The sequence below is a fragment of the Apaloderma vittatum genome, unplaced genomic scaffold (genome assembly GCF_000703405.1).
Source record: "Apaloderma vittatum isolate BGI_N311 unplaced genomic scaffold, ASM70340v1 scaffold6323, whole genome shotgun sequence".
NCBI classification, from domain to species: Eukaryota; Metazoa; Chordata; class Aves; order Trogoniformes; family Trogonidae; genus Apaloderma; species Apaloderma vittatum.
In genome coordinates, this window is record NW_009707460.1 from 64,089 (window position 1) to 80,024 (window position 15,936).

The 15,936-nt window shown below is 36.6% G+C and overlaps 1 protein-coding gene across 1 annotated transcript in view; it reads right to left on the minus strand.

The window, feature by feature from the left end:
• Nucleotides 1-15,936, minus strand: part of LOC104271516 (receptor-type tyrosine-protein phosphatase delta-like) — a gene marked incomplete at its 3' end in the record, with an annotated part of 97,805 nt that overhangs the window by 62,731 nt on the left and 19,138 nt on the right. The window contains exon 4 of the mRNA XM_009866201.1: nt 11,834-11,975. Coding sequence (XP_009864503.1) covers nt 11,834-11,975 — 142 coding nt within the window. The remainder of the gene's footprint in view (nt 1-11,833; nt 11,976-15,936) is intronic.

The window sequence follows — 15,936 nt, forward strand, 5'->3', positions numbered from 1 at the left end:
GCCAGCAATGTGCCCTCGTGGCCAAGAAGGCCAATGGCATCCTGGGGTGTATTAGAAGAGGAGTAGCTAGTAGGTCGAGAGGGGTCCTCCTGCCCCTCTACTCTGCCCTGGGGAGGTCACATCTGGAACATTGTGTCCAGTTCTGGGCCCCTCAGCTCAAGAGAGACAGGAAACTGCTTGAGAGAGTCCAGCGCAGAGCCACAAAGATGATGAAGGGAGTGGAGCATCTCCCTTGTGAGGAAAGGCTGAAGGAGCTGGGTCTCTTTAGCTTGGAGAAGAGGAGGCTGAAGGGTGACCTCATAAATGTTTATAAATACGTCAAAAGGGAGTGTCAGGAGGATGGAGCCAGGCCCTTTTCAGTGATGTACAATGACAGGACCAAGGGGCAATGGGTACAAGCTTGAACATAGGAGGTTCCACAAAAATATTAGGAAAAATTTTTTCACTGTGTGGATGATAGAGCCCTGGCACAGGCTGCCCAGGGAGGTTGTGGAGTCTCCTTCTCTGGAGACAAAGCCTGTCTAGATGCTTTCCTGTGTGACCTATTGTAGGTGATCCTGCTTTGGCAGGGGAACTGGACTAGGCAATCCTTTTCAAGGTTAGAAGTTGCCCTAATATTCTGTGATTCTGTGAAGGGCATTGTCCAAATGCTTCTTTAACACTGACAGGCTTGGAGCTCCAACCAGCTCTCTAAGAATCCTGTTCCAGTGTTCGTCCACCCTCACTATAGAAATGTCTCCAAATGTCCAGCTTGAACCTCCCCTGTTGCAGCTTTGAACCATTCCCAAATGTCCTATCAGTGAATCTCAGGGAGAAGAGATCAGCACCTCCCTCTCTACTTCCCCTCCTCAAGCAGCTGCAGAGAGCAGTGAGGTCACCCCTCAGCCTCCTCTTCTCTAAATCCAACAAATTCAGAGTCCTGAGCTGCCCCTCAGAGAACATGCCTTCCAGCCCTTTCACCAGCTTTGCTGTCCTCCTTTGGACACATTAGAGGACCTAAATATCTATCTTAAATGGTGGGTCACGAACTGCATACACTGCTCAAAGTGAGGTCCCACCGGCACTGAACACAGCAGGACATTCACCTCTCTTGACCGGCTGCTGGTCATGCTATGTTTGATGCACTCCAGGATGGGGTTTGCCTTCTTGACTCCCATTGAGCTGCTGCCAACCAGGACCTCCAGATTCCTCTCTTCAGAGCTGCTTTCCAGCCACTTCTCTCCCAATCTGGAGTTGTGCCTGGTGTCACTCCATCCTAGGTGCAGAGTCCAGCATTTGAACTTGCTAAATATCATGCCAGTAATCATAGTCCAATACTACAGTCCATACATATCTCTCTGTAAGGCCTTTTGCCGCTTAAGAGAGTCAAGATCTCCTCTAAGTCTGGTATCAGCAGCAGACTTGCTAATGGTGCATTCAATTCCTTCATCTAGATCATCAATAAAGATAAGTAATAGAACTTGCCTAGAATTACGCCCTGAGGAACATCACTAGTGACTGGCTGCCAAGCAGATATACTTCCATTCTCAACAACCCTCCAAGACCTGTCCTTCAGCAAGTCCTTCATCCAGTGTACCATGAACTTGCTCATGCCACAGCTATACTACTTGGCCAGAAGGATGTTGTGAGGAACAGTATCAAAAGCATTACAAAAATCTAGAAAAAAACTACTTCCACCCCATTCCCTTCATCCATTCATCATCATGGGTGGGTGACATTATCACAGAAGGATTAGTTAAACAGGACTTTTCCTTCATGAATACATGTTGACTAAGCCTGATGAGTGCACTGTTCTTTAAATGCCTTCCAATAGTACCAGTATGACTTTCTCTGTATTTTTTCCAGGAACTGAAGTTAGACTAACTGGTCTGTTGTTTCCTGGGTCTTTCCTCACACTTTTCTCATAAACTGGAATAACATTGGCTAGCTTCCAGTCAGCAATGACCTCACCATAGTCCCAAGATGTTTGATAGATGACCAAGAGGGGTCCTGCCATGACAAAAATAACAGTAAACCAGATAATAACAATAATTCAGATATGGACTGTTAAGGCAATAGCTCCTGAAAGACCACAGCGACACAAGCCAAGATTAAAGGTGCATTGATGGTCCTAATGAAACATCTGGGTCTAATCAGTGCTTTTTTTACTCTATTTGACTGAAAAGCTTACTGAAATGCTTCCACTTGAAAAATTATCTCATTATTCTGTTTTGCTGTTGTTCTATTAGGCATGCACTGACACTTTATGTCACAAGATGCATTCAATATAAACAAAAGTGCTAAAATGCTACCATTACTATCTATATCACAGGAGATACATTGTAGTAGTTTTACAGTAAATCGTATTAAAGGAATAATTAAAATTATGGTGGACTTAAGTCACAATTTTGCAGATGATTTATCTATTTGTAAGTGAAGATCAAGAAATTCCATTTGCTGCTTAATTACTGAGTGGTGATTTTATTAATGAATCTTTGCTGCACAGATAAAAGGAACTGTAGTAAGTCAGCTGCAGAATTTCACATCAGTTTACAACAAGCACTGAAATAAGTCACTACAAGGTTTTATATCCTGCCTAAGCCTTAAAGTATTCATAAAGTTTCTTCCTCCCCATAGAACAACTTAAATCACAGTTCTTTCAAGCTTCTACCACACTAATGCAATGAAACTGCTTTGCTTGGTTGCATCAACTTAAACTCACTGCTTCTGAATTTTTTATTACTGGTTTCAATATTCAAAATACTTTTGCTTTGGAAAGATCCATTGAATTTCAGCTTTCTTTTAATGTTTATATAGTCACCAAAAATACCTTAAATACTTCTGTATGTAATCATTTTAGTTTTTCCTTTCTACGTAAAATCTCTGAAAACTTAACAATTGCAGTAATAAATACTATTTTTTGACCTATTGAAAGGCTAAGCAAGCTGAAATATTATGTTAGCTTTCTTTACTTTTTTATATATATGCGGAAAAGCATTCTTACTATGCTTTTTCTGTTGTCATGGGTTTGAGTCTAGTGACTCAAACTGTTTTTTGTAAAAGCGGGGGTAAACTCATGTGAAACTTCAAGGGCCTCCCCCATCCCCAGGCAGGAGCTGGACCTGCCTCTGGCCAGGGCCAGGCCAATCAGTGTCTCTGCCATCAAGGTATTTAAGAAGGGACCCCATCCTTCTGTCTCTTTCTTTTGGTTTTGTCTTGTCTTGAGCTGTCTTGTCTTTAATGTCGGGGAGTTATTTTTCTTTTTGGAGGAGGGGTAGATGAGAGGAGACCAAAAGAATGTGGTCCTGAGAAAGAAAGAGGAGAAGAGTCCCAGAGGAGGAGAGGGAGAAGGGTGCCAGAGCAGGACTTTTCCCTGAAGCCCATGGGGTTGAGATGGCAGGAAGGTGATTGCCTGGCAGCTGAGGGAATCAACAGTAGCGAGAACATCCAGATGCGTCAGTACGTGCAGAGCCCCTTGCCAGAGGTGAGAGTGTCAGCGGAGGATGCTCCCAAAGTGATCCGTGGCCCCGAGGGACTCACGAGAAGGAAGGGGATTGCCTCCTGTGAACTGGACACCATGCGGCATGAAGGAGAGACTGCGAGGAGCCCTCTTTCTCAAGGAGGAGGAACTGCTGTGGACAATGAGTAATGGCCAGATGGACAGCACCTCCCACCCTCTGCCTCCATTGCATTGATGGGGAGAGGAGGTAGCCTGGAAAATGGGAGGGGCAAATAGATTTAATTTTACTATCACTTCAGTACAGTTGTGTCAAACCAGTCCTACATTTCAGCAAACATTTCTGTCACCATAATGGTGCACTTGATAAGATATAAGCACTCACAGCAACCACTAGCCTGGAAAGCTGTAGACAGACCTACTACTTGAATGTCTTCTTCTAGTAATTGCCTTGGGTTTACTATGCTATATTAGGCATCTCACATTTGCTGTGATAACAAGTTGAAACAATCACGCTGCTGATACCACTGGGTCCCTTAAAGATATGATGATATTGTCAGGGGTTGAGCAACTAATCATCATATCATCTCCTCAAATAGATAATCTCTAGAATTAAATTACTTTTTTTTTAATCAATATGAAATATTGACATGAAAAAACTCCATAGAATTCTGCTGTAATCTTTACTTTTATATTGTGGGGTAATTAAAATTACAATGCTAATTAATATCAAGAGTTTGGTAAGTGAATGGACACAGATAAGCAAACTGCATGCAGAACTGAGGCCATAGATTACAACAATACAAAACACGGCATTGATTAACTGCATTGGCTTTCACTAAGGCATTGTCTTCAGTGTAGACAGTGGTTTTAGACCCCTGAACAATGAAAGCTTACATAATTTTAAACTCTAATACTAAACAAATAGGATTCTGCAGAAGGCCAAGGGCTTTAAATGCATACACAACATGATTTCCTTGATCACAGGGAAAGTGATTGCAATCTAAAAACTCTAAGAAAAATCATTTTGTACTTATTTCTTCTATGAATTAAAATACATGAATATTCCATCATTTCAGAAATAGATTAAAAAATATAACGCAGATTCAAATGACAGTTTTATTTAAATTGAATTCCCTTACACTCAGGCAGAAAATGCAAAAAGATTTTTTTACATATGCACATAGAGATACAGCACTGCAAAATATCAAAATTACAGCACAGAAATCTAAAAAACCCCTATCCTTATTCATAACAGCTAGCAGTTGTACACACAGTTGTACACATAATGCTCCACCTTTTCTTGTAATGGTCATCATATCTGTGTGTTGCTTATATCTATGTGAGTCCTTGAGGAACAAGATTACAGTGGTATATAGCAGGTCATGGCTCTTTAGAGTTAAGAAATTTCATTTTAAATCTGTGTTTATATCACCTGATACCAGTTCTGCAAGAACAGACCGGTAGAAGAAATATTCCTCTTCCTTCCTACTAATGTCTTTTTATTGTTCTCATTGTCATTTGTTTCTGACAGATTTCTGATGACTTGGGGGTGACAGCCTGGAAGAAGGGACTGGATCATCATGGATATCAATGAGCAGGGAAAAAAGTACCAACCAAACATGCTTTTTAAAACTGATCTTCTCACAACGGTTTAGTTTGCATTCTTCAAGTGGCCAGCATATACTCACTTCTATTATAAAAAATGTCTATAACAGTATATGTAGTCATTAGATACTAAAACGAGAATATCCAAATGGAGGCCATGCTAAATTAGTCATTGGTGTGTTGTTTGAAAGTATTTAACAGGTGTTCATTCTTAGCCAAAACTGTCCAGTGAAGAATTCTTTCAGGCTAAATAGAACTGTTCTGCTTTTGTCTGGTATTATTTCAGTTCCTCTTCTTAGATCACACCAACTGCCAGACATCTATCTATGAACTAGCACCCACAAGTTTCTGTTCTTCATAGATATATAATAAGAACAAACATGACACAGCCTAGAAAGCTTACTGGTTTCAAGCCAATGTTTTTCTCTTAGGACCATCCATAGTGCCCTGAAAACATGATGCAGAAATAATTTTCTACTACTGCTAGTATTTCAAAAACTATAAATTGATCCTATGGAGACGTACAAATATGTGAAACTTGAACTGGATAATCTGACAGCATTGTATGTAAACCGGAAACCTGGCAAAATGAAATTCAGTGACATATGAAATTCAGGGAGGAATAGAAGGAAGAAAAAGAAACCTTCATTTGGACACAATGGCAATTGGTATTACTAGTTGGCAGCAGGAAAATTGTATGTCCATTGAGTAACTACAAGTGAATATTCATATTAAAAGAATGCGTACAGTAAAAAGAGTTGAAAGAAACTTCATTAATAATAAAAAAAAAAGGGCTGCAGAGAATAAATTTTGGGTAAATTTCTCAAAAAAATCTGATGACTGCGGATACCTTCTTAAGACATTTGAAAAGGTCTTATGGATTTTCCAAAGTAACTAATCTCTGAAAATCCTGACTGCAGGAATTGACAATTAAGAAGTTTGGGAGTACTGTTTCATTCATATTTTTTAAGTGACTGCTCTACTTTTCAGAAGAAGCTTTCTAACACACAGCTTTAAATTCATAAGGACCATAGCATAATTTTATAACAAAACAGTGTACAAGAAAAGAGAAAATTTGTACATTTAAAACTAAGCAAAAAAAGTGTAACCAAAATATTCACTGATTGAGGAGAAAAATGCATTTGATAAATTTTGCATCTAGCAACAAGAGTGGAAACGTAAAAAGGTACTAAACGTTGAAAAACATGAAGTAGAGCACTTACTTCGTACAACACTTACAGGAGTTATCCAGTTACTTGCATGTAATTTAAATGACTATAAACATAGCTTTTTAAAGAACTACACAGAAGTCAATAACAGATAACTCTTAAATAAGTAAAATAAAGTGTATAGACCTAGAAATTGAACTCAGTACTCTGCATCATGTGTTTACAATAATACATCCTTGTATGTTTACTGATTGTTGCTGAGTTTATAAGGTGTAGTATTTTTGAAACCATTAATTACCATGCATATATCTACATTATAAAGGAACTTAGAGCACACAGTAAATCAAAAGTAAGCCATGGGAAATAGGTCATGCATTTCACAAAACTATTATTTTGTGTCCTGTTCTGTCTAGTGGTTAAATCCTACCACTCCACCTGTATAAAGGTCAATAATTCATTAAGCTTTTAAAATTAAAATGCATGGAAAGCAAATGTATCTACCCAACATACATTCACGTCCTCAAACAAAAGAATTTCAAAATACTTTCTAATATTTTTAATACCGTACTACTTTGTAAACCATTTCAAGAAATCTGCATGCCTGTAAAGGTTTTTTTTTAAATTAAAGTTGTATTGGCTACCTCTTCTTTTGTTTCCATATTTCACAAAAACCTTTTGTGTGACTGTCAAGCAGCTGTGTTTTGTTCCTTAATCTTCCTTGCACAGCTCCCCAGGAGAGACATTACAACATAAACTGTAAAGTACTATTTTCACAGCAGGAACAACAGTGATCTTCAATAAAAGGCATAATAAGAATAGGTCTGTAATGAACATGCTAATTCTGGTCACCAGGTGCTACACAGAATGCAATCACTGGAAGTTAGGGAGGTCTGGAGGAAAGATACTCCTTTGGCTCTTCAGAAGTCTTCTGCAATACACCTTCGAGATAAATGTCTTTCCAGTGTAAAAGATTCTTCCAAAGGTTTTTTTTTTTCTTCCCTTGTTTCTACTCATTCCACTTTCAAAAGTCTGTCTGTGTAGTAGTCCTCGGCAATAATCAGTGGGAATATATGCAAATGCTTAAGTCAGATAAGCACTGGTATACCTTGTTTATACAGGTACAATTGGAACATGGCAAATTTCTCCTACCATGCAACTAATACCCAGAATAGGTACAGTCCTTCTTCCCATTCTTTTAGAAATGAGAGCTATCCCACAGCACATTTTCCAACACTATAGCTGTGCCAGTCCATTTGTCTAATCTCCATGCCCTCAAAGATAGATGTCCCCAATGACAGATCACTTCAGAATAGTTCCTTCTCATTTTAGTACTACTGGGGACTTTGAAAGTACAGAAATGAACTTCTATTGTCATTGCATCTGTTGCTAGTAACAGAAACCAAAACTGCAGCACCTTGTATTATTCATCTCTGGTTCTGATTTTTTTTTTTTCTGTTTGCTTGTTTAAACAGTGCAGAAATGGTCTGCACTTCTCAGAGTCTAATAAAAATCCTCAATTATCTCAATCTCTGTGTTTATCAGTGGACAGGGAAACACTGGTCAGTATTTCACTTCTTATTTTATGCAGCAGTGACTGACATTAAATCAGTTTCTAAGAAGCAGAAAAAAGGAGTAACTGCCCTAGACACTTCTCACAGAAATTTTACTTGAATTCTTCCATCATTATACAGTGCCTATGCTACAAAAATGTTATATGCCAACATTTTTATAATGCACAGTATGATCAACAGTAATAGAGAAAATCCTGGGTTGAGAAAACAAACTCCCTTCTGCTTAAGTGCCCTGTGTAGTCTCTCTCTTTACCTCCTAGACAGGAAAGAAAACAGAGCAGCAGTGACAGTGGAATGTACACAGGTATTCTGTCTACTGGACATTACCCATGTTTGCCTAAAATCTTCACTCTTCTGTGCTGCTTAAAATTAATGTCATGGAATTGTTGCAGACTTCTGCACTAGAAGGAGGCATCTCATTTCCTCCTTTCTAAACAATTTATGTTCTTGCATATGATGCAAGAATCCTTGTTCTGCAGTCGTAAAAAAAGTCTGCAATTCACTATTCGCAAGATCAAAAAACAGTTAGGTGGCTTTAAAAATAAATGAATGGACAATAAAAAGAAAGCTATTCCATCTCTGATATCTGCAGAGTATGGGAAGATCCTACACTTCGTTAACTTTCATTGCCTATTGAACACTGATAGTTTTGATTGAAAGAATCAAAGCACTGTTCCACTCACACAGTTCTCAGCACAAATTTTCAAAACAAAATGCTCCAAAATAAATATCGTATCGTGTTGTATCCACTCCTCTTGTCTGGAAGGAGACTTCCAGACTTATCCTTACAAGCCTTATTTCCCTTCAAATTCAGCATTTTCATGTGGGTGAATCTGTCCTGGAAAGCAGCCACCTTCTTTATAAACAGAAAATCATAAGCAGTTTCCATTTATCTCAGACATCCACACTTTGTCCAGACTGTCACAATATTCAGCCTAGCAAGTGAAAGTTTAGCCTGATATGTTTCCTGATTTACTGTGTTAAACACAAAAAAAGGCCCTATACTTTATCTCTGCCAAGGCCTTAAAATGCTATCATCTGTAGCTGCCTTTTCTGCCCTTTTCCTTCTCACACTGTGAAGTTTTAACATTCCAAAGCTGAATACTTCCTTTTTATTCATAGTTCTTAGAGATCAAACTACTACAAATTGGTCATAGTGGAAGAATTTGAAAAAAGAGGGTATAACCTGTAAAGCATAGAGTCCTACCACAGATAGAAAAACTAACAAATTTGGCTCAAAAAATATGGCTATATTGGGAAAAATGTTGTTTATCTGTGCTCTGCAAATAATTTGTAGCAATTAAATGACATTTAATGAAACAAACAAAAATTAACATAGGTAGATACTTCAATTCCTGGGAACATCCTGATTTTACGGTCACAATACTTGTGGGCAGAACTGGAGGTAAACTTTGACTTCCTCCCCAGGGTCCCCTCTTGCAAGTGGCACAAATGACAAATAGAATCTGTGATAAAACCACTGTGGAAAGATTTGAAGAACATATGAAAGGTATGCACATATCTTGTGCAATCCAGAGTCAAACTCATGCCCCATGAATGACCAAAGTCTAAGTAGACCACAGATCCAACTCACTGCACTCTTCTGCATTTGATTACATCTGCTAATTCCTGGTCACATCTGTGACACCTATTTATTTCCTTAGCCGATATATGAGGCACAGAGGCACTCTTTTCAAAAAAGGCATGATCAGATAGAGTCTTTTCCATACAGCTACTACTGCAGACTGTGTAAGATGAACATTTGTGTAAGTTTGCAGGGTAGAAGCTTAGAAAACAATTATTTATCTTCCAGGCTAACGCCCTTAGCACTGAACTATCCTTTGTTCTGGAAAGCAATATAGCCAGTCACTGTGCTTCTAACACTTCAGAATTTTAATCCTGGCTAAAATTACCTACAATGACCTGTTACTCTGCATTGCCCTTGTTTTTTCTGATGTTACTCGAATACCTAGATCTACAATTCTAGTATGTTCATGAGTTCTCCTATGTTCGCAGTTTCAGATTTAATTCATAAACCTACTCCTGGGGCTAAAGTATATTCCAGCAATTGCAAATGCCATATGTATTATGTCTGAAAAAACACACAATTTGTCACATTTTGTATCATTTTTAATTAGACAATTTTTAATTAAAACTTTAAATCTATTTATATTTTAACTTCATAACTAGGAAACCACTTTTTGTGTTCATCAGACATTTGCATATGCACATAATTATGCATAGTTTTTAAAAGAGGCTCTGATACTAGCGTTGTCTGAAGTAGCATTGCACTATTCAGGTATGAAACAGACAGCAGAGCCACACATGCCTTAGAAAAAAATTATTCAATAATCCATAGGATAAGCAAAGAAACAGATCACATTTTAGAGTCAGTTTTGAAGCTCAAACAACTCTTCCGTTTTTTACAACCTCTGTGGCCCTCAGTAGACACGTGAGAATTGTTGCTTCTTCTCTACAAACCCCACAATGAGAACATTGCATTTCAAAACTCATGCACACACATTTCAAGAATAAGAAGTATTGTAGATATATTTCAAGAAACTAAAGTCAAAGTATACTTCTTCCACCTGTTTTCACAGGACTTTTTGCCTTTTTTCCAATCCTCCATTTTCTCACCTCTCTTCAATTTACAGAACTTTTAACGTAGTAAGAAAATGTCATTATATGTTCACTTTTAGCAATGGTGAATATGTGCATAAAAAATGTTTCCTTCAATTAGTAAAGGGAAAATCTTATCTTAGGCAGTTAAGACCAGGTCCATGGTGTTGTTAAAACATGAACCTGTCTTCCCATTTTCATTGTGTAGAGAGGGAAGTATTTTTAAAAGATAACAGAAGGAACAATCATGGCATTAGAGATATGAACTTTAATGCTAAAAAAAGATTGTTTACATCAGACTACCTCTAGGGGGAAAAAAAAAAAAAGAAGTGTACTTAGTGTTACTACTTGTTATATGCGTACATGGTGTTGCTAGTTGACGCACCAGTAACACCAAGACTGTCTCTACTGAATAAAATAGCTAATGAAAGTATAGAAATATTTTCTTTTTCTGAATGAAAATCCAACTTTGTAGAAAAATAAAAGAAACAAGTCTCTCTTTATCACCCTACATTTGTTGGGAGAGAAGAAACAAACAAAAAAGAATTTGAAACATATATTTCAAATTTTCTTCTAAATTCTATAAACAGGGCCATGGTAGTTAATGCTGCAAATTTCATGTAGTATCACAATACAGGACAGTAATTTTTAGTCATAAAAGCAACACTGCAAACTGAAGAGTGTGATATTTTGTGAATTGCTTCCAAACCCATTTTCCATTCATCTCCACGTGTCAAAACTGAACATTCAGGTCATTTGACTACTTCTATTTACTCCTCCGAGTATTATCTAGACAGTAGACGTGGCAGTACATTCATATTCTTACTCACAAAGAATAGTGGGAAAAAATGGATTTTTTTTCCTTTACTCTTTTCAAAAACATATTGCTGAAATAAGAGTACAATTCAAATGACATATATTTGAAATGAAAGAATCCCTCCTTTTTAATTGTTATGTCTTGGGGGAAAAATGTTGCAGCAGCTTAATCTCACCTAAAAACCATTTATGCAGCTTCTCAAGGCCACTGTTAATTGTGAAAATTGCTGTGTAAATGCTTACCACACAAATCTAAGCTATCCTGGGCAGCACTAAAATGTAAATCAAATGCATTCATAAAGAATTGGGGTTTGATCAGTAACTGGTATAATAATCTGTTGTGCAAGACACTTCTGTTTCACTTATTTCTTATCTCTTTTCCTCATTCTACTCTGCCATAACCCACATATTAATATTACCATTTGACAGTCAAAAGCCAGAAACATGATATTCATGTATTATGTGAAAAAGTTTGTGTTTAGCAGCATCATAACTATAATAATGCCAATTTGAAAAGAACTGCGTGTAGCTTCCCTGGAGAGAAGCTGTCTTTTACAACAACATAGCACTTTCAGCTATATGAAGTAAATTAGTTACATTTAGAAATAACTTACCACGTAAAACAGTGAGTCTTGTGGACACACTTATTTCGCCAACACTATTTGAAGCCACACATTCATAAATAGCTTCATCTCGTGGCGTGCGCAGTGGTTGTATTCTGAGGACCGATCCAGATCCATCATCAAATTCTATTACCTATAGAAGGAAACAAAAGCTGTCACAGATGTTGTTACAAATGCCTATCCCTCAGTTAAGCTGTTCATGGTAAGTGATCTGCTGGTATTCATTTCATCAAAACCAGGTTCGTTTTTCAAATACACATACCAGCAGAAATTCCACACAGATGGGAAAATGATTAAGTGGCAATGCCTTATAACATACACTGCTGTTCAGCGAGTATTCAGTGGTTACTCTAAGATGGTTTTAAGAAAAGATAGAGTGAAAAGCAAACAACCAAAAAAAAATCATTTAACAAGGGCTGTAAGAAAGGATTCCGTAACTTAATGCTCTTCTATGCTAAAGTTCACCAGTATCTCTTGATTCTCTTAGCTTAAGTATTCTACCTTCAAACGCCAGTTACACTCATTCTAATCGCTACAGGCTCTAATCCCACTCTACTCACAGAGTACAGTTCACTTCTTCATTTAGCTCCAACTTAAAAAGGACCAGCAATTTCTGAACAAGACAGGACTACTCAGCGTAGTTATGTTTCTAACCCTCAGAATGTAAATAAATTTATCCAACAATTTATTAGAAAACGTGATCAGTTAAGATACTAAATAATAAGGCTAAATTTAGTTTTTAAAATGTAATATTTACAAAAGAAATACTAATTTTCATATGAGAAAGAATTAATCAAATCACTCATATTTCCTTCTTGTTCTGCAGTCAGAATCACAGCAGATATTCAAGAGTACTGCAGTACTCCAGGCACTTGAGACGCCTTCCTAAGAAATAAGTAATAGTACTAATCTGTTTAATCCACTTAAAATAAAAATACTTGCCTATAATATATATTAGTACTACAACCAGGTAAATGGCAATTACCAAGAAAGGACAGAAAACAATATTTGGTTTTTTTTTACAAAATAATTAATATTTGGCCATAGAATACATACATGCACAAAACCAATTTAATTATATGTCTATTTACAACTATATTTCTGTCTCTACATCTAATTTACACAAAGGTAATGCACATGCATTATTTTCTCATTTACATTGTAGGAATTGCTCAGTTATGTCTTAGCATTGGGAGAGTTCCAAGTGGAAATAAGATTAAAGCCTGTTTTTTTTCTGAGAATTTGGTTTTATAGCCCACAGGCTGTATTACTTTTCCTTGTTCTTTACGTCATTGTCCTAAACAATCTAGATAACACCAGAACTCCATCTGATGTTAGCACAAACAAAAGAATAACTAGAATTGACATTTAAGAGGGAAAGAAAAATGTCACAGTATTAAAGCAAATGATTTTAAGATAAAACTGAAAGCACGGGATACAAATAATCACAATTGTTACCCTTAAAAAGAATAATTGTTATTGTTTAAATCTGAATGCTGAATAATCCTAGCAGGATGGCCAATAAAAACAATTACAGCAGATTGGGTTGGGCAAATATTGCAGAGATTAAGTTTCAAGTCTGGTGTCTCCAAAATATGTACCTGTAATGAGTTCTCTCTTTCCTGCATGTAACAGATAGTTAATTCCTCCCAATACCCCATCCAGTGAAAGAGATGTTTTTTAAAAAAGCTCAGAATTTTTAATAAACCCAGCTTCAAGTGATAAAGTAGAATACTGCCATTTTTTAAACTTGTTTTTTTCCTCTTCTCTGTGTCTTCTCACGTTCCTCTGAGAAAGACTTCTTAGTAACTTAAAGTAGATTTTTCTAATCCATATTATATGAACAGATTTGAAGCAAGAGAAAAAAGGAATCCTCCTGTATCATTCATGGTATATATTTGCAATATAAATAAAGATGAAAGATTAATAGTAAATTCTCATAAGATCTTATTGTAACCTTTAATTCCAGAAACAAGGTATAGCTCTCACCACTATTCCCACTTAGTTGTGAGAATTAGCCCATGATCAAGAACATTCCACATTCAGTGGAATTCAGTGTGAGCAAGAACATTCCACATTCAGATACATAAACAGGCCACTGTCAAAAGAGAGTGAATAAACTATTTGTTCCTCTATTGTTACATAAGACAATTGCCATGTATATATATCAAGTTCCAGCAAAAAAGCTGCAGTTCTACGTGAGAAAAAAAAAAATCATGGCACAGTTCGGGAAAGACTGTAGGAGGCTGTCCGAGTTTACTGGAAGGAGAGGGACAGAAAATAACCAATCCTGGCATCTCTGGGAAAGCATGTGGATTAGATGGCCCACTGAGGTCTTTTCCAGCTTTATTTACTAGGTTTCCCTGAATACAGTTGGCAAGGTAAAACATTTTCATATCTTCTATCACTACGCAATCAAACTCAGAGAAATACACAAAATATTAATGTGAAAGAAAAGAAACACAAATAATTATTCTCGTACTCGGTGTAGTTGACAATTTCAGATGTGGGAAACCCTAAACATCTGAAATTGTCAACTACACCGAGTACGAGAATAATTATTTGTGTTTCTTTTCTTTCACATTAATATTTTGTGTATTTCTCTGAGTTTGATTGCGTAGTGATAGAAGATATGTTCCATTTGACCTTTCTTAGTCTCATTTCTACTTTTCTGTTTTTACTTAGAGATTCTTTGGCATGAATTGCTGGTCTTACCTTACAGGATGGAAAGCTGCTTTAAAAGATTGATGGCGCTCTGCACACTTTATAACTACTCTGATCAGTGTTTATAATAAAAATTGTAAAATACTGGGTGTTTTCTATTTCTTTGAATTATATTCCATCTTCCTTGTCTATTCAGCTTGTTCAATAGTCCACTAAAGGCATTTTTAAAACATTTTAAATTGATTTTTTATAGTTCTATTAAAATATTTTTTATGGAAATAAAAATGTTTTATTTTTGCTTAGTCTCATTAAAACCAGGTACACAGGTATGTAGAAAACAATATATGAAGCAAATAAACTATGACATATTGCAAAATAAAACTGAATCAACACAAGCAAGTACATGCCCAATCTTCCACTGTTTAGAACTCACCTTGAGTGAAAATTTTGGGACCAGAAGGAGATAAATTGTGTAGAGTTTATGATAAAATTTCTATGTTACTCCCTCTACTCAATTAAAAATCTACATATGCTCTGCAAAGTGGAAACAGTCCTTTGCACTTGGAGGTCATACCTAAATCCATGTTTCTATTTCTCACATTGTAGTAAATATACAAGCAAAGAATAATACAGGTTAATGAACAAAATCCAATGCTTTTAAATATTTTTGAACAAAAAAGGAATAAAAAATATTTTTTACAAGAAATTCTTTTTTTTTGGCTGACATAAATCTAACCTGAAAGCCAGGTCAAGCAATCTTCCCAAATACTACTAAAAATTAATGCAGAAGAATTCAACATTCAGTCACATCTTAATAGGTATATCTTAGATCATTCGTGCATAAAATGCATGTCACAGATGGTTTATATACAAATTAGTCATCTTCCAAATAGTTGTTTTCTTAATGCAGAAGTCTCTTAACACTGAAAACAGTGAAGAGACTGAAAATTATACACTCTTAGTGCCAGTTTTAGTATCTATTCTACAGGCTTCCTCTCATTCCCTGAGTTTTTTTCTACATGTAAAAGGCCAATCCATATTTGATATTAATTGTTCCTGCCACTAAAAGTGGGAATAATATTTGCTGTCTCATTTTCCCCAAATAACCAGTACCCTCTGAATATATTATCTTCACTATTTCCTTTAATTGAAGGTTGTGGAAAGAGAGGAAGCAGCTTTCCCTAAATCCTTTTCCTAGGTTATTGTTAAGAAAAGAATCAAAAGCAAACAAGTTTTATATTTCCTTTTCAGCAGCAGAAACTACAATGTGCCTTTCATCTGTCTCTGCAACAGCAGTAAGCAACTGAGGCAGCAGAAGCGGGAGCAGCCCAAGTCTCTTCAATGCACACCGCCACAAAAGGAGGTGGCTTGCTCTCTGGAGACAGCAATCATCACTCAAGTAATTTTTCCCCATCTCCTTCACAGAAAAG